At 45.5% G+C, this 17,911-nt stretch overlaps 1 protein-coding gene across 1 annotated transcript; it reads left to right on the top strand.

Moving 5' to 3' along the window:
- Positions 1–6,066: 6,066 nt before the first annotated feature.
- Positions 6,067–17,819, top strand: SMIM20 (small integral membrane protein 20). Its single transcript, XM_032853817.1, has 3 exons — positions 6,067–6,244; positions 16,258–16,314; positions 17,125–17,819. The coding sequence occupies exons 1-3, from the start codon at positions 6,136–6,138 to the stop codon at positions 17,196–17,198; spliced, it is 240 nt and encodes a 79-aa protein (XP_032709708.1). The 5' UTR covers positions 6,067–6,135; the 3' UTR covers positions 17,199–17,819.
- Positions 17,820–17,911: the final 92 nt, after the last annotated feature.

The following is a 17,911-nucleotide window of genomic DNA, read 5'->3' as shown; positions in this document are numbered from 1 at the left end:
AACAGATGTTGGTGAGGATGCAGAGAAAGGGGAACACTCTCACACTGTTGGTGGGAAGGCAAGCACTCTGGAAAACAGTATGGAGGTTCCTTAAAAAGTTGAAAATAGAGCTACCCTATGACCCAGCAATTGCACTAATAGGTATTTACCCTGAAGATATGTGTAGTGATCTAAAGAGGCACCTGCACCCCAATGTTTATAGCAGCAATGTCCATAATAACCAAACTATGGAGAGAGCCCAGATGTCCACTGACAGAGGAATGGATAAAGAAGACATGGTATATATATACAATGGAATATTTCTCAGCCATCAAAAGAATGAAATCTTGCCATTTCCAATGACATAGATGGAACTAGAGGGTGTCATTTAAGCAAAATAAGTCAATCAGAGAAAGACAATTACCATATGATTTCACTCATATGTGGAATTTAAACAAAACAGAGGAGCATAGGGGAAGTGAGGGAAAAATAAAACAAGATGAAATCAGAGAGGGAGACAAACCATAAAAGACCCTTAATCATAGTAAACAAACAGGGTTGCTGGAGGGGAGGGGGCGTGGTGGGGATGTGGGAACTGGGTGATGGACATTAAGGAGGGCACATGATGTAACAAGCACTGGGTGTTATATAAGACTGATGAATCACCGAACTCTACCCCTGAAACTAATAATATACTATGCTAATTAATTGAATTTAAATTAAAAACAAAAAAAAAACCAAAAAAACCCTAGTTCCAGGCTGAGTAATTCATACTTTAGGGAGAACCTGAAGTTCTCTGAGAAAAACGGTGATGAACCAGATCTTTGTTTCCAGAGGTGCTTTGGTTCCTCCATCAATCTTCAGGTACCCCATGAATGAGACAGTTTAATGGTGGAAGGGGATGGCACCCCGAGGCGAGTTAGGAAGCCACAGCCAGGAAGAGCTGATAATGCCTCTAACCAAACCTGCCACGGGGAGAGTCAAGGCGAGAGGGCAGAAGCAAGTGGGTCCTGAACCTGAGGATTTTCCCAGGCACAGGAGGTTGGAGTTCATCAGAAAGGCTGGTTTAGACACGCAGCTCCTGAAGTCGTTGGGGAGGAAGAATTTACTCTGCCCTTCACGGTCCTTTGAGCTGGAGTAAGAATCAAATTGACATGAGACAGATTAGCAAGAGAAAACCAAATTTAATAGAATAGTTATGGGAATCCACACAGGGAAATCCCAAAGACTATGAGGGGAAGTGACACAGGAGCTGAGATGGACAGGGATCCAATGACACAGAGGTGAGAAGGACCACTAGCAGGAAGGTGAGAAGAAATCTTTGGAAAACAAAGGTGCCCTGTTATGCAAATCAGTTTCTTAGGTAAAGAAGAATCTTTATTAATAGTGTTCTTCCTGGTACAGGCAGGCAGTTGAGAAAGAGGTAAAAAAACCTTTTCCTGAATCTGCTAGGTTTAGACTGCTTTTTTTTTTTTTTTAAGATTTTATTTATTTATTTGACAGAGATCACAAGCTGGCAGAGAGGCAGGCAGAGAGAGAAGGGGAAGCAGGCTCCCCGCTGAGCAGAGACACCCACCCCCCATGCGGGGCTCGATCCCAGGACCCTGAGATCATGACCTGAGCCTAAGGCAGAGGCTTAACCCACTGAGCCACCCAGGCTCCCCTAGACAGCTTTTTAAAAGAAATTTTTTAAGATTTAATTTTTAAGTAATCTCTACACCCAACCTTGGGCTCAAACCCGCAACCGAGATCAAGAGTCAAAGCATCATGGACTGAGGCTGCCAGGCACCCCTGATTCCTTTTAACTCAAAATAATGTTCATGCCACAGTGACCCACCTTGGGCCCTCCCTCTCTTAGCCCCTACAAAGTCATAAAGAGATTAGTTAAAACTATAGGGTGCATGGTGTGGTAAGAGGTAAGCCAAGACAGATATTTGGGGAACTCTCTTGGATGTAAAGAACAGATCAAAGGAGAAAAGCTTGAAAAATGATCGAAATCAGAAATATTTATAGAGCTAAGTAGACACTCAGAGAGTCACAGAGGCTGATAAAAACAGGGAAGTGTTTCCTGTCCTTATTTTCTCATTCTTAAAAGTTCAGATCCAGAGGACCCTGCATTAGATCCCACTCTATTCCAAACCCCAAGCTTCTAGTCTGACTGCCTGCAGAAAGCAATGTACTTTATGAAAATTCACAATATTCTAAAAATACATCAGCCGGGCTGCAGTGCCACAATTAGTGGATCTGCTGTCCCAGGAAACCCTCATCACCATTTTGCTTAGATCAGAGAGCGGATTAACTTTGATGTCTGTCTGAACCCCATGTGAGCCACCACTGGTGGTCTGCTCCCTGCAAGCATTCAATCTTCACATCCAAGGGAAGAAGGAGAAATGTGCCAGATAGGAGTCAGAACCAATTTTTTTTTCTCAGTGATTGAGATGAAAATATGCACCCTAGGCCTCCTGACATATCTGACTTGCATCCTGTCTCCTTCTATCCCTTGAGCTCTCTCCCCCTTTGCGCAAAGACCTCTCCCCCACCAATCCAAATTTCCTTCGGCTTTGGCAAACATTAGCATAGCTATGAAGTCCCTGGCCCCTTGTCTATGCCACATGTTGGAGGTGACTGTGGGACTTTCTGCATCTATGAGGTCTTCTGTTGGTATGCAACCAAAATAGACTCTGACAAACTAAAATCCAAAAAGAGTTTACTGGAAGTATATGGGTGGCCTGCAAAATATAATGAACCACGGAGAATAAGACTGCAAGGGGGGATAAAAAAAAAATCTCTAGGATAACAGGCAAGTGGAAGATAAGCAATCATCTCATCAGGACATCAGCAGTGGAAGAAATCCACAGCAACAGTACTGTCTGTCTGTCCCAGAGTCACCAAACTCCCAATTCTTATTTCTGGGAGAAAGGAAACAGTTGGACCAGGTTGGAATTGGACCCGCACTCAGACAATATGAACTCACTGACTTTGCAAGGCAGAGTACACTGGTGATAATCACAGGTCTCCGGAGCCAGCCAGACTGGATTCGAATCCTGGCTCAGCCGTTTAGTAGCTATTGAGCTCGTCATTCTTACTTTGCCCCCAGCTCCTCCCTATGCAAATGCAGAATCAGGAGCTATTATTAGGGAAGGTTGAGGGACCAAAAAGCAATTACTATCCACTGCCGCATCTTATCCCTCTGCCACACTAGAGATGCCATGAGGACAACAGACTCTCTTGTTAATTCACTGCTGGCTGCAGTCACCAGCATTTGAAATGTGCCTGGCACATGGTGCTTGGCTCAGTAAGCCTTTGTCAAATACACAAATGCTGATGTTTCCTTTTCGTGTTCCCAATCAACTAGTGCAGTGCTTTGCTGGAGTTGGCACACAATAAGTATTTGCTGATTGAATCTGTGAGTCAGTGGGATCCTCAGAAATGAGGAGAACATGGGGACCAAAGAGATGAACCTATATTTGGTAGGACTCAGTGGCAAGCAAGTGCTCGGTAACTAATTATTGGTGTGATCATGCGAATAAGGTGATTATTGTATCTGTATAGATTGTGGCCTGGCCACCGGTCAGACTTAACTCTTTAGATTCACATGAGGGGACAGAGAAGCCACCAGGTTACTTGCCACTTGGAGATGGGGGTGGTTAATTTGTCCCACATGAGTCCATGTCTGCCTTGGAGCCACTGCTGGTGGCTCATGAGGACATCCTGGCTTTCAGGATGTGGGTAGGGCTCATCCAGCCATCCTGGAGAGCTTGTTCATGGAGACAGCCTAGTCTCAGGGAGGAGAAGCCAGTCAGATTAGGAATCAAGAAAACCAAAGCCTGGTCCTGGCTCAGCTAATGTTGTGTGACCCTAAGAAAGGTCTCTGGATCTCAGTGACCTGCTCTATAAAATAGGGTAATCCTTGACTTGCAGCTCATAGAATTGTTAAAGCAAATGAAATCACACTCGTGGTGACTTCCTCTGGAACTCCTATTGTTAAAAAACAAACAGAAAAAACAACTAAACTGGCTTCAGTGAAGAGGGAACCTCATTGGTTCATGTTAGTGAGGAAGTCCAAAGGCGAATCCCTTTCAGGTACAGCTGCCTCCAGGAGCTCAAATGTAACGTCAGCAACTGATTCTCTCCACTCCCTAGCTTTCCTTCTGCCGTACTGTCCTCATTCTCAATCTCTAAATGGTGGTGCCCAGGGATTCCAGCATCCAATCCTGTCAAATTTTCAATCAGATTTCCAGCAGCTGGAAAACACTATGACTGGCTCAACGTGGGTCATGTAGCCAGGAGGATGCAGCGATACTGGGTGATCAGGCCTGGGCCCTGTCCTGATTGATCCTCGTGGTGTGGGAGCTTGGTTAGGCTTGGTTATATACTTAACTCTCAGAGCTGGAAAAAAAAATCATTGGGGTACAGGGGGCACTGAGGAGAAACCCAGTTTCACGGATTGAGATGGGAGAGGAGGGGTTTGCCAAAAGATATTCTGGGGTGATTAACAGAAAGATAAGTGGAGGCTGAGCTGCTAAAATGACAAAGGCACACTACACCTGGGGTTTTATATCACATGACAGAAAGCATGCATCCCAGCTCCCCTCTCTGCAGGGAAGTCCTCTGTTTTCCCCCTAACAAGCTCCTACTAGCTTCGGAGCAGCCCCCGCCTCACCCTACAGTCATCTGTCTTCCTCCACTGAACTTCTGCAGCCCTCAGGACCCTATCACTCATTGGCAACAAGCTGCGCCGGGTCATTAGTTATCTTTTTATGTAGATGTCTCTTCATCCACGTGGCAGGATCCCGGAGAGCAAGGGTCACATCTTACTCATCTTGGTGTCCCTCGTCGCACTTTGTCTGGTGTTTGGGGCATGGCAGTTAGTCCATAAATCTGCTGACAGATCGAACACCTGATTTATATGCTTCTGGAACCACAGAGGTATACAGTAGCTTGACCGAACTACAAAGCTACAGAGAGAGAGGAAACCTGTGCTCTCCACACCGTTTTGGAAAGATCGTAGATCTTTTCCAGACTCAATAATACTGCCAGGGTCAGGATGAATGTCGGCTTGCTCCCCAGCCTCCAGCTGCTGGTAGCATTCTTATCTATAAAGGATTGAGTGAAGGCCCAATGAACCTTACTCTCAGCTGTTCAATACCTCTGGGTAGCTCATATGCTCTCATAGCCCACCCAGAAGGATGGAGAATGGGAGTCATAGGAAGGGGAACAGGATGTTTACCCTCAGTAGCCCCCACCCCAGGCAGTAAGGCAAAACCCTAAGATCCCATCAATTGGACTGGCCACTGGCTCTCTGAGTTGCACTGACCGTATTTATCCCTAGCTCATTGGTAACCCAGACATTCAGCAAGAGGGAATGGCGAGAGAGAAGGGGGATAGAAAAACGGAGTCAGAGCAAATCTCCCTGTAGTTTAGACGACGTTGAAACAACACTGCTCCTCTGCTACTCTTGGTCCAGAAGTCCCTGTGGCTCCGTTTAGAAGCCCCCCGCAGGCCGTCCTGGGGCAGGCGAGTCGCCCCTTCGTCTCTCATCTCTTCCAACAGTCCTCAAGGAGACCCAATGACTTGTGCAAAGCCGCGCGGCCAAGCCGGGGTTCCCTGATCTGTAAAATGGGCCAACTGATATTATGAGGTTTAAATCAGCGAGTCACAGAGAACACGCAGCTTGAGGTAGAAAGGCACTAAAATCAAATGGTGGGGTGGGGAGAGAATGAGGAAGCCTGGTTGATAAAGGAGGGGGTGGTAAAAGAGGTCAGGAGAATGGTGCACTTAGGGGGAACGGGGCTGCGGGCTGCGCAAGGGCCAGAAGTGGGCCGGTAGGATCCAGCCAAGCAAGAACCCCATTCACCACGCCGCGGGCGCTGGGCAGGCGCTGGGCAGGCGCAACCTCCAAAGAGACAGCGCTAGGGAAGCGTGAGCTGCACCGACGCCCCGCGCCGGCTCCCGCCCGGCTCCGCCCACCCGTAGCCACGCCCCTGGCCCCACCCCTGCACGATCTCGCCCCGCCCTCCCCCTAGCCCCGCCTCCAAGGCCCGGAAGCGAAAGCTCCTCCGCCTCTTCCGGTTGGGGTCTCGGCCGGGCGGCGTGAACAGCGGCTACCAGTGTGCGGGTTTCTCAGCGGGTCGGGGCAACCCCTTACCCGGCGCTATGTCCCGGAACCTTCGCACGGTGCTCATCTTCGGCGGCTTCATTTCCCTGATCGGCGCCGCCTTCTACCCTATCTACTTCCGGCCCCTCATGCGGCTGGAGGAGTATCGTGAGTGACCTGTGACCCCGCGCGGTGGCCTGGTCTCAGTAACACCCCTCCCCTCCGACCCACACCTGCTCGTGGGGCCGTGGAAGGAGCTTGGCTCGGGAGTCAGGCAGTCCCGGGTTCGAGTCCTGCTGTGTGCGGCTTTGTGACCGTGGGCAAGTGTGACTCAGTCTCTCGTACTCTCAGCATCCGCATCTGTAAATTGCTATTTGTAATCAGTGAAATAAGACCGTTCAGTGTCCATTGAGACTCCCAGGTGGTAACGAAAGCAGTCGGCACATAGTAAGTTGACACTAAATACTAGTTCATGCTCACAGGTAACATTCGCGGAACGCTGACGTGTCAGGTTAGGCATAACATTGGACCTTTTAATATCCACAACCTCGCTTCGAGGTATTTTAATGCCCGTTTCACAAGATGGAAAACTGAGGCTCAGAGAGGTTGAATAAGAGGCCCAAGGTCACAGAGCTAGTGAGTTGGAAGGCGAATATTCCCGCCCTGCCCAGTATCTGCAGGGCTTCTCCCACACTCGGGAGCTGGGAAATGGTGGTATTGGAGGGAGGCAGACGGAGCCCTAATCTTCCTGAGCCTGAAGGTGTTTTTATTGCACTCCATTTCCACTCCCAGAGACAGCTTTAAGCGGAAATGTTTCAGACCTAAACTGTTACCCTGGGTTTTTGAGTTTTCCTCAGGTCTTTTTTCAGAGTCTTCTGTCTTCCTTCATTTTAAGCGGGTTGCTCACATGACAATGGTGAATATCCTGGGAGTAATTTTCCTCCTTAATCATTCAAGTTCTATCATTCTAAAAGCCAAACTCTCCTTCCTGGAGACCTATACCTCAGCAAGGATTAGCACTTTGATACATCTGAAACCATCTGTCAGAGAGAAAATATTAGGCATTAGAGGCTCATTTTGTTCTCCAGGAAACCTGAATCATCTTGAAGATGGAAGAGGGCCAGCCCTGCCCCCCTGGAGAATATTAGCAGAGTCTGAAAGCCTGGCGATTTGAAGGCAAAAGCTCTGTGTAAACACTCTGCCCGTTACAAATGCTACAACATTTGGTTTCTGGAGGCAGAGCCTTTTAAGTACACAGTCACGTTGCCTGGTAGCTTCTTTCATCACTCAGCATTGAAATGGCTCTGTGCATTCCGCCTTCCGGCCTACGTTCAGGCACCACATGTGGGGTAGACAGAGGGTGGGGTGAAGCCCTGCATAATCTGGTTCCATCATCCTGCCTGGATCCATGCCCCAGGCTGTCTTCTTAAGGCATCTAGAATTGAACTTGGGACAAGGGGCTGTGCTTTGGGTCCCGCTGGGAAAATTTCCATTAGGAAGACTAAAGCGGTGACTCTGCTGGGGACGATTTTGTCCCCAGGGCATGTTTGGTTCTATCTGGAGACATTTTGTCTCATCACAACTGAGGGTGGAGTGGGGTGGTGTGAGGGTGCTATTGGCATCTAGTGGATAGAGGCCAGGGATGCTGCTAAACGTGCGTAGTGCACAGGACAGTCCCCACAACAGAATCACCCGGCCCAGGATGAGCATGGGCTGAGACATGCTCGTCCATCCAACGATGAAGGTGTGGACTTGTGCCATGTATCCCCAGCACTTTATATATATTAACCCGCGTAGTTTTCACAACCATCTTTGTAGCTGCTGTGTGATTATCACCCCCACTTTATATGTGGACAGACTGAGGTATGGAACAGTTAAGTGACTGTACAAGGACCCTCAGCCAATGAGTCAGATCTGGGATTTCAACCAGTGTGCTCAGTCACTTCTTCATCCAACAGTGGGGTTTATAGGGCTCAACTTACAAGTTGGGGGGGTATATTAAATGAGATAATAGGTATAGAAACACCTAGTATGGTTTATATTAGGCGTCCCATAAAAGCGTTTTAAAAATAAGGAGCCATAAGACAGGGATGTGAGACAGCGAGATGTAAGCAGGGCTGTCGGACCTGGCAGTAAACTGGGGTCCTGGCAGGTGAGGTATTGGTGACCAGGCCATGGATGAAGCAGCAGTTTGTTTCAGGGCTTGAACCAGAATCTGTGTAGCTTCTTTTGCATTTTTTATAACTCGGATTTTAGCAATGACTGTGTACCTGGTACTGTGTTAGGTGCCAGGTGTACATAACCAGACCAGATGGTAAGAGCATTCTGTCCATCTCACTGTCCCCACTGTCATCCAACCCACTTCCCTCACCCGCTCCTTGTACTCTGAGCTGGTCTCCCTGCTTCTGCCAGGCCCCAGCTACCAACTCATTCTCCACTCAGTGGCCACAGTTGTCTTTTTGGTTATTCTTTTGTTGCTGATTTCTACCTTATTTGCATTTGTGGTTAAAGAATGAGGGCTGTATGTTTTTGATTCTTTGATATTGGTCAGGATTTGCTTTGTGGCTTAGTACAGGTCAGTTTTGGAAATGTTCCTTCTATGCTTGCAGTGAGTATTTGTCATCGTTGGGTACAGAGTTCTGCGTATGTTGATTCCAGACCAAACTTCTTAATTCTGTTACTTAGGTATATTTAGGCCGTATTATTAGGTGCACACAATAGAGAATATTCTGGAGACTTTTTTTTTCCAATTATCATTATATGAAGGGTCCATTTTGTCCCTGCCATTCCTCCCCAGTTCTATTTTATCAATATTAGAGTTACCATCATTGTTTTGGTTAGTATTTTCCTCTTATTAGTTAGTATTTATCCTCTTTGATTTGGCGCCTGACTTTATTTGTTTATTTATTTAAAGATTTATTTATTTGAGAGGGGCACCTGGGTGGCTCAGTGGGTTAAGCCTCTGCCTTCAGCTCAGGTCATGATCTCAGGGTCCTGGGATCGAGCCCCGCATCGGGCTCTCCGCTCGGCGGGGAGCCTGCTTCCCTTCCTCTCGCTCTTTGCCTGCCTCTCTGCCTACTTGTGATCTCTGTCTGTCAAATAAATAAATAAAATCTTAAAAAAAAATTTAAAAAAAAAGATTTATTTATTTGAGAGAGAGTGAGAAAGAGCAGGGGAGAGACAGAGGGAGAGGGAGGCAAGCAGACTCCCCACAGAGTGGGGGCCCGATACGGGACTCTATCTCACAACCCTCAGATCATGACCTGAGTCGAAACGAAGAGTCAGACACTTAACTGACTGAGCCACCCAGGGGCCCCTTGGCATCTGTCTCCAAATCTCATAACCAGCCTAAACTGGATTTTTTAACCCAATCTGATAATTTCTCCTAACTGTTGGATTGAGTTCATTTTCATATATGTTTTCTGATATATTTATTTGCCCCATCTTACCTTGTGTTTTCTATTTTTCTATTTCTATAACTTTTTTTTATCTTTTTCTGCAACTTCAAGCTTTCTTTTTCTCTTCTATTCTTTTGAAAGTTCTACATTGTATTTTTATTCTTTCCTGATTACTGTTTCAAGTTAGTCAGTATCTTTATCCTCCTAGAAAATATACAAAGACCTGGGGAGAACACCTTGGTCCTCGTACCACACGCACCATTGTGCGTTTACTCCTCCCCGATCACCTAGTACCGGCAGGGTTTGTGCACTCAGTGATGGTTTCTCTTTGCCTGCATTCTTTACTCACCAGGCTCTACATCTCACTCCTTTCCACTGTTTTCTTCATTCGGAGGTGCATCTGATAATATTTCTTTCAGGAGCGTTTGTCACTGGCAGAAGTCATCCTTGTTTGTCAGAAGAATGTCTAGAACCTCCAGTTTTCCCCACGGCCGTTGAGAAAGCCTATTGTCATGCCATTTGTTCTTTGAATTTGATCGTCTTGCTTGCTTGATGAAAATACTTCCACAGCCCTCTGCTGTCCCCAGCGTCTAACCCGTGGAGGCTTATGGAAGTATTTTAATTGGGAGAGTGAGACGATCGGATCCACTCTCACTTGGGAGTCAACAAGATTTCCAAATAGAGGAAGGTTGTACTTGCCATGGTCACAGGAGAGTCGGCAGAGGTGACTAGCCCAAACCAGTGGTGATTATGGGACTGGGGAGAAGTACTGAATTGCGGAGTTGTATTTAAAAAGTAAATTCCACAGGGGAAGGGAGGAGACGAAGGAGAATGACAGTTTCCAGGCTCCAGCAGTAGAGTAGATGATGGCACTGGTCATTAACTAAGAAACACAAGAAGGAATTGGTTTTGCGAGTGAGGAGGATGAGCTAGTTCAGAGGAAAGAGAGCCATCGAAGGAGATGGATGGAGAAGGAGCGGCCAGGGCAAGAGGGTTAAAATCAGAAGAAGCTGCAGTCACAAGTCCCATGAAAACAACTCTTGATGAAGAGGGTTATGGTCAGCAGGACTGGGCTTCTTGGAGACAGATAAGAAATATTCAGTAGATTTATGAAAAAGAAGGTGAAGGTCAAAGTTAGCTTGTTAAGAATACATTCAGTGGGTTGGTGGTGGGCAGAGAGCAGGCTGCTCTGCACGGTTAGCTCCTTAAAGGTGTTGGTATGGAGAGGAGAATGATAAGAGTGTATTTGCAGCAGGTCAGAGGGCCTAGGAAGAGTTGTGTTTTAGGGAGACATGGGGCAGCCAAGAAGGCTCTGAACAAAGAAGGATGAAGATAATCCATAGAGTGACAGGTGGTAGGGGATCTTGAGATCAGGTGGCGGAAAGCCTTGGACTGAAGGCAGGACACCTCTTCCACCAGCTCAGGAGGAAGGGCAGGTACAGATGCAGCTAAATAAAGGTTCGATATTGGGAATTTGTGGGCACTTCCGCGTGATGACTTCCATTTTCATAACACAGGAAGCGCGGTCATCTGTGAGTGTGAGAGGCCCAAGAGAGGCCTCTTGGAAGGAAGACAGCGTTTCTCTTCTTGAAACACCCTGAGCTGCTTTGACCACCCCTGCTGCCAGTCATCTAGCCTTTGCTCTTTTGCTCCTTTCAGCCACTCCTTCTTAGCCTCTCTTGTTGGGTCTTCCTCTCCCGACCATCCTTCATACATTTGTATTCCCCAGGACTCTGGGCAGACCAAGGAGAAGGCCACGGTTCTTGGAAGTGCAGGACAAGGTAGGCCAGACATCCGGTCCTGGAGAAGTAGGGCCTGTGGCTGGCAAGGGAGGAACCCACGTTCCCATGTTGGGCCCGAGGGTCAGGTCAGCACTGACCCTTTACCAGAGCCAGTCTGACTAATTCTGGTGAGCCTGGACACGGGCCATGGAGGGGACATCTTGAGGCAGCAGGGAAGTAGGGGAAGGCTGCTTAAAAATAAAATCAAGACGATCTTCTATGCCTTAAAAGCAGGCAAGCTGCTCTGACAAGACTGCCTTACTGGATTTCATGTTGACATTCAGTGTGATCTTCAGCTCTTGCGCTAACTCAGCCAGACTTTCCTAAGTGTTAAACAGGGATGACAAGGTCAGTGCTGCACATGACACTTGAGTCCAAAATGAGCCCTGGGGAGACGGCATTGGCACTGGTGGTCAGCAAGCCTAAACCAGAAGTATGGGGACAGTTCTGCTGTGCTCCTGGAAGGAATCCCAGGTGATGTTTTTTAGCTTTCATCCTGCTGGCACGGCGTGGCTTGTTGGAAGAGCCCCCATTTCAGGGAGAGTACAGCTGCTGTAGCTCAGAGCCTAATCTGGCTTTGTGTCCTAGAACTAGACTGTGATCCTGAATATGGCCTTTTAAAAATAACGTGTATTTTATACCAGCCTGTGAGATGAGACAGAATAGGATCGCTTTCGGTGATCCTGTTCATTTTTAACTTTAAGTAGATGCACAGAAGCATAAAATCCTGAGTTTTGCCAGAAAACCCATGCTCCTTCAATTCCCTCACTTAGATGACTTGTCCATAGTCACTGAGCACATTAACTGCTGGGTGGACACTAGAGCCTGACTCCCCAGCCTTGTCTGCTGCTTAATGATACCCCGTTTCTCATGCCTTGAAGACAGCAGAGTGTGTACTAGCAGAGGGAAAGGCTGTACGGGATCTCGGGATTGCCGTGAGGGGACCTCAGTCCTTCTCCCACATGGTCGCCTTACTGCTGTACCTTCTGCCCCAGCTGGAAGTCTGTTGTACAGAGTCGGAACAGGGTTGTGAGAAATCGCTTGACCTGGGAATACTTCTTACCTCGGAAGGGCATTTTCCCTATGCCGTGCCAGGTGCTGGAATATGCTTTTTATTTCTTTCACTGGAGAGTCCAGGGCAGTACAGGGACAGACTAAAGTCTTATTTTCTAACCGGCATTACAGAGCTCCCTGGATTCAACCAGACTCTCTGATGAGGAAGCCAAAGTGTTTCTAGTGTTGGGAGGAGTCGGTGCCTCCATTGACCCTTTGGTCCCCTCAGCCACTGGTTCACACTTGCCACCACAGCTCTTGGGTCCCTTCTGCTGCTGGTCCTGGTTGACCCCATCCGTAGGCAGACAGAGGACATGTCGAGGTAACAGCAGCAGAATGGGAACACTGAACAAGTAATTTTTAATTTTTTTATTTACTGTTTAAAAAGAGGTCCTTTGAAGTAGTCAAAGTTACATGAAGTACGTGAGGTAATCACAGAACAGTCACAAGGAAGTGTAAGGACTTCCTAAAAACTTGTTTTGCAGTTGTGTATTTCAGTTATTTAAAAAAAAAATCCAAACCAACAGAAAAGACCTAAAAATAGTACGATAAATCCCTGCTTATTTGTCACCTAGATTTATCAATGCACATTTTGATGCATTTGCTTCCCCCAAAATGCTCTGTTACAGATTTGTACATACCTGCATACATACACATATACATACATAATTACTTATACGTATAATTATTTCTGTTATTTTGCTGAACCATTTGAGAGTAAGTTCAGGACTCTGTGAGCTTTCCTTCCCAAATGCTGCAGCCTGGATTTCCTAGGAACAAGGGCATTCTCTTACATAACCACAATGCAGTTCACCAAGCCAGGAAATTTAATATTGACACAATGCTATTATCTCATATACAGTCCATACTCAAATGTTGCCATTTGTCCAATTACTTCAGGCTTCAAGCTGCTTTTATTTTTAAAAAGCTGCTTTTATTTTTAACTGTCTGTGACCAAAAGGAGACCGCGGGAAGAGGTCCTGAGGCCATTGTCTCACTGGGCAGGGCGCCGGGGTCCTGACCTTCTGCACCTGCTTTTGGTTTCTAGATGCCGTTTCTGCGCTCAAGCCTCAAGCCCTCACACTCAGGCAGTCAGCTGTCAGCAGGCGCTGGGGAACAGTGTCTTCCTTTGCTGCGTGGTTGTGGATGGGAAAGTAACAAGTCACACAGTTGAGCTGTTAGTACGGACATTTAATATCAAGATATGTTTTCATTTCCAGAGACTTCAAAATTAGTAGGTGAATTATGTCACTTCAGTCGGAGAATCAGCCCGCCCACACACATTATTAGTTTTAATAATAACACTTTGGCCCTCTGATTAGAGATAATGATCCTCAATTAAAACTCAAATCACACCACTGCCTTAGCACCAGGGGGCAGAGTCGGGCTTGCTGAGACACTGGAGTGGGGCCTTTTCTAACGGGCTTCAGGAAACTCCAGGCCCAATATTGCCTGTTTGCGTCTTAATCATTTCACTCCTGATAGAAACATGCTCACTACTGAAAAGTCAGTAATTAGCTTATCCTGACTTGTTCACATAGTTAAACCTCTGACTTCAGCATTGCCCTTTTCCTGATGTTTCTAGACACTTGCTGTTTCTTTAATGATCACAAAATAAAAACTTGCTGTCAACTTCAACAAGACCTACTGCTAAATCCGGAGGGACTTGTTTTCCTTTTAGCATATTCCGCATTCACAAATTATAAAGTGCCTTTGTGTTGTATCATGAATTTATGTAAGACTGCTTTGGCTTTAGAATATTTATAAAACATTAATGGATTAAAGAACCAGGGAATGTAGATAGGATGCTAATACCGGTTATCACTTGATAGGAACTAGTTCAGCAAATCGGTTTAAATTGGCTGTCCCAGTCAAAAAAACAGAGGTGGTTGCATAAGGACAAGGATTATAAAGATATTATGGTCTATTTTAAATAAATCCTTAGCCTCTCTTGAACCTCATTAGCAATTAGCAAGAAAGTGTGAAGACAGGGATTCCTTTCTCTTCACTTGGTTTTCTGTTGCATTGTAAGAGGTTAGGATACAATTAGACATTCTGTCCTTGCTATCAAAAGTCAACTTCCTTTGGTGTTTGGCAGTCTGCCAGTGTCTTCCCAGTACCCGCATCTTGGAGAATGTGTTCAATACACCGGCTGTCTGATTTCTCTTAGATCTATGGCTAGAAAGCTTGCTGGCAATTGATTATTATTTTAAAAACTTACCTCTTCCATGGGCACCTGGCTGGCTTAGTTGGTTAAGTGTCTCACTCTTGATTTTTGGCTCAGGTCTTGGTCTCAGGGTCGTGGGATGGAGCCTCACATTGGGCTCCGCACTCAGCCCAGAGCCTGTTTATCCTTCTCCCTCTGCTTCTCACCCCGCTGGCGTGTGTGCATGCTCTCTCTAAAATAAATAAATGCAATCTTTAAAAATAAAAAAAAATTCACGTCTTCCAAAATGTTGGCAAATGGACCTTTTAGGCATGGAAAAGCGTATCTATTTTTGTTCCTGGCACCATAGATGGCAGTGTAGTCTTTCACTGGTTGGCATTTTCTAAGAGCATATCTGAGACACATCTACTTTGAAACCTTACATGTTGACAGTACAGGAGGGCTCAATCCTATAGGAGTTTAATGTCTTAGGAAATGAGATCACCTTTTGTGTTGGAGTTATTTTAGAAAATCCGACACCTGAGAGCTCCATTATCCACTCTAGATGGAAGAAGATTTTTGGCATAGCTTGTCCTGAGGGTCTTGGTTATCACTTACCTGCTACTTTCAGAAAGGCCCAGGGAAACCATCGGGCCATTGTCTGTAATGGGCTTCATTATGCTGTGTCTTCCCTCTGTCTGTCTTAGAATTAGATATCAAGATTCACATAATCCTTATTGACCAGTGTTTTATTTGCCAAAGCACAAACTTAGCGTTGATAAAACTATCAGGTAGGTCACTTAGGATTGACTTTCTGTCACATCACTGGAGAAGCGAGTTCAATGAATATTCGATTTGGCAAATCCCTGTTCCTTGTACCTTTATGCTTCTTGTAACTTTATGAGAATCCAGAGGCCAGAATAAAGGAAGCAGCCTAATATTAAATAAGAGCTAAATGTGGATTTTAAGAAACAGTGTCAGCCTGATTAAGACAAAGGTCTGATTACAACATTTAATTACTATAATTCAGTAGTAAACGTCCTTTGGCTCCCAGTCTTTCCCCTAAAAAGTCACCATTTGTTTGTCCAGATACTTAAAATAATAAGTCTTTGTTTTCTCAGACCTATGGTTTATTCTAAACCACTTAGAAAGATGTGTCAGAATGCTTGAAGCCCACAGACATAGAATGCCCAATTTCTCTTGGCCCTTGCCTGTGGGACATCTCCAAAGAGTTGGGCTGAGCTGCTGTAGCTGGAACACGCTTACTAATTGGCACAGCACCTGCAATCAATTAGGGAAGCTTCAATTATCCAAACCAAAGCCACCCACCCGAAGATTCATTTTCTGCTCTATTTCCTATCAGAAACACAGCGTACTTAGCGCTGGGTCTAGTCCTTCAGCGGAGCACATTGGAGACATAGAAACTACATCGTTTTCTTGTTCATTGTGCTTCTTCCTTCAGCTCGGCAGCCTTCTCCTCATAATATCACGCCCACCAGCTCTTTCAAAATTGTTCTTTTTCTGTTGTTTTGTTGCCTTTCCAAAATGCTGAGATCACCGAGAAAAGATGTTAGTCGAGAGCTTTTCTTTTGAAGTACGGCTTTCTTTGCTCTTATTGAAAATACCCAGTCTTTCTGCTCTAGAGGATCTGACGTCCATAACCTAAAAGCTTTGAGTATTTGCGTCTTGTGTATATTGTTTCTGAATTGTCCCATGTCATTGTCCCACATAAATAGAAAGATTTCCACCACCACGGCCCACCCCCCACCTTTGTAAAAGCAGTTTTTCTATTGTGTTTTTCAGAGAAGGAGCAAGCCATAAATCGAGCCGGTATTATTCAAGAAAATGTGCAGCCGCCAGGTAAACTTAGAAATCAAAACAGAATCGCATCTGTGCCATTGTGTGTGTGTGTGGGGGGGGGTGTTTGCCCTAGGTGGAAGAAATCTTTTGAGTGCAGAGGCTGGCAGGTGGTTGTGCCTTTCGTTGCACAGAAGTTGCTATTTTATAGGAGCCACCCAAGACTTATTTTTAACAGTTCACCCCGAAATACGTTTTGCGAGTTGGCACATTCCTCTTGTGCATTTGATAAATGGGCATAAAAGTGTGACAAGTGTGCTATCGAATATCAAGGGTCAATGGCTGTCCTGTAGACCGATAGACCAAGCACCTAGTTAAACCCTGCCCTCGCGGGAATAAAGGCTGTTTACTTGAGAGCTATTTTAATTGAGGCAGGATTCTGCTTTATTCCAGAAGCTCTAAAGTTCCCTTTGTGGCTGAAATGGTTAGTTACTTTCAGATGATCCTAGTTGGGTGAGAAGGAGAGGTTTCCAGTTTATTAACCAAAACTCTTGTAATCTGTGGCAACTTTTTTTTTTTTTTTAATGATTATTTATGTTTCGACTAGGCCAGATACATAGCTTCCTTCCTGTTGTGGGGCAATTTGTGAGCCATTTAAGTCTCACGGCGGCCACGGCTGCCCAGCCGTAGCATCCCAGGCTTCCGGCAGCTTGCCTGCACTGTCTCAAACTACATGGAAATTGCACAACTCAATTCTGATGTCATTTTGCTTGTTTGCAGTTGAGGGAAGTGGTAGGAAGTTTAAAAGTGAATCCTGTTTTGATTCATCTTTCTTTCTATAGGGTTAAAAGTGTGGTCTGATCCATTTGGCAGGAAATGAGAAGGCTATCACCACCTCGATTATGAAAGACATCTTCATGCTTTCCATTCTGCCGCAAGTACAATAAATTGCCTCACTGCAGAAGGATGGCTGGAGAAGAAAACTCTATGAAGCTGGATATAAGAGTACTGTGCACAAGGATTAATATTTCCCTTCTTAAGTATCAAAAGAACCCTGGAGCAAATCACACCATTAGGGAGGTTTTCATGATTCGATTTACTTTCTAAAAATGAAGCTCTCTCACCCAGCTGTGGTTGAAGGAGATCTACTTATTATTCAGTATCTACTGCTTTCCCAGCCAAGCTGTGATGTGAATGCAAGCAGCCAGTAGACCCGGGAAGATCCTAGTCTGTCTTGCCATCCTCCAAATAGGAAATTTCAGTGAAAAGCCAGCGTGCTGAGCAGCCTCATGGGGCTCTTTGGAAACATTAGAGTTGATAAAACTCTGAGGACAAGGTACACTGTACTCTTTAAGAATAACCAGTTCAGCTTAGCCGTCTTGTTGCTGCATGTTGGAAAATAAATAAATATGAAGCAAGTTCAATCCAGTGACTGTGCATGCATAGTAGAAATCAGTGTTGAATTAACAGAAGTGAAAATATGTATATTAAAAGGATCTATTTTTAATTCACAGTGGTGTTTTTTTTTTTAAATCCTACATAAACTCATTAAATCGCACTAAGAAGCACTATTTGACTAGATTCTATTTGATAAGATATACGATTGTGTGGCGTTTCTCAGTTTGTGTTCAAGTAAACATTTTAAAAGTAAATAGCAAAT

The sequence above is a fragment of the Lontra canadensis genome, unplaced genomic scaffold, assembly GCF_010015895.1.
Source record: "Lontra canadensis isolate GAN:19392208 unplaced genomic scaffold, GSC_riverotter_1.0 scaffold1, whole genome shotgun sequence".
NCBI classification, from domain to species: Eukaryota; Metazoa; Chordata; class Mammalia; order Carnivora; family Mustelidae; genus Lontra; species Lontra canadensis.
Note: the sequence above shows the minus strand (reverse complement) of the source record. Positions and strands in the feature narration are given on the sequence as shown.

Excerpts from the sequence above, each read along its gene's own strand:
- SMIM20 (XM_032853817.1), top strand. The coding sequence starts at position 6,136 with ATGTCCCGGAACCTTCGCACGGTGCTCATCTTCGGCGGCTTCATTTCC. Across the intron at positions 6,245-16,257 it reads CATGCGGCTGGAGGAGTATC|AGAAGGAGCAAGCCATAAAT; the intron begins GTGAGTGACCTG and ends TGTGTTTTTCAG. Across the intron at positions 16,315-17,124 it reads AGAAAATGTGCAGCCGCCAG|GAAATGAGAAGGCTATCACC; the intron begins GTAAACTTAGAA and ends TCCATTTGGCAG.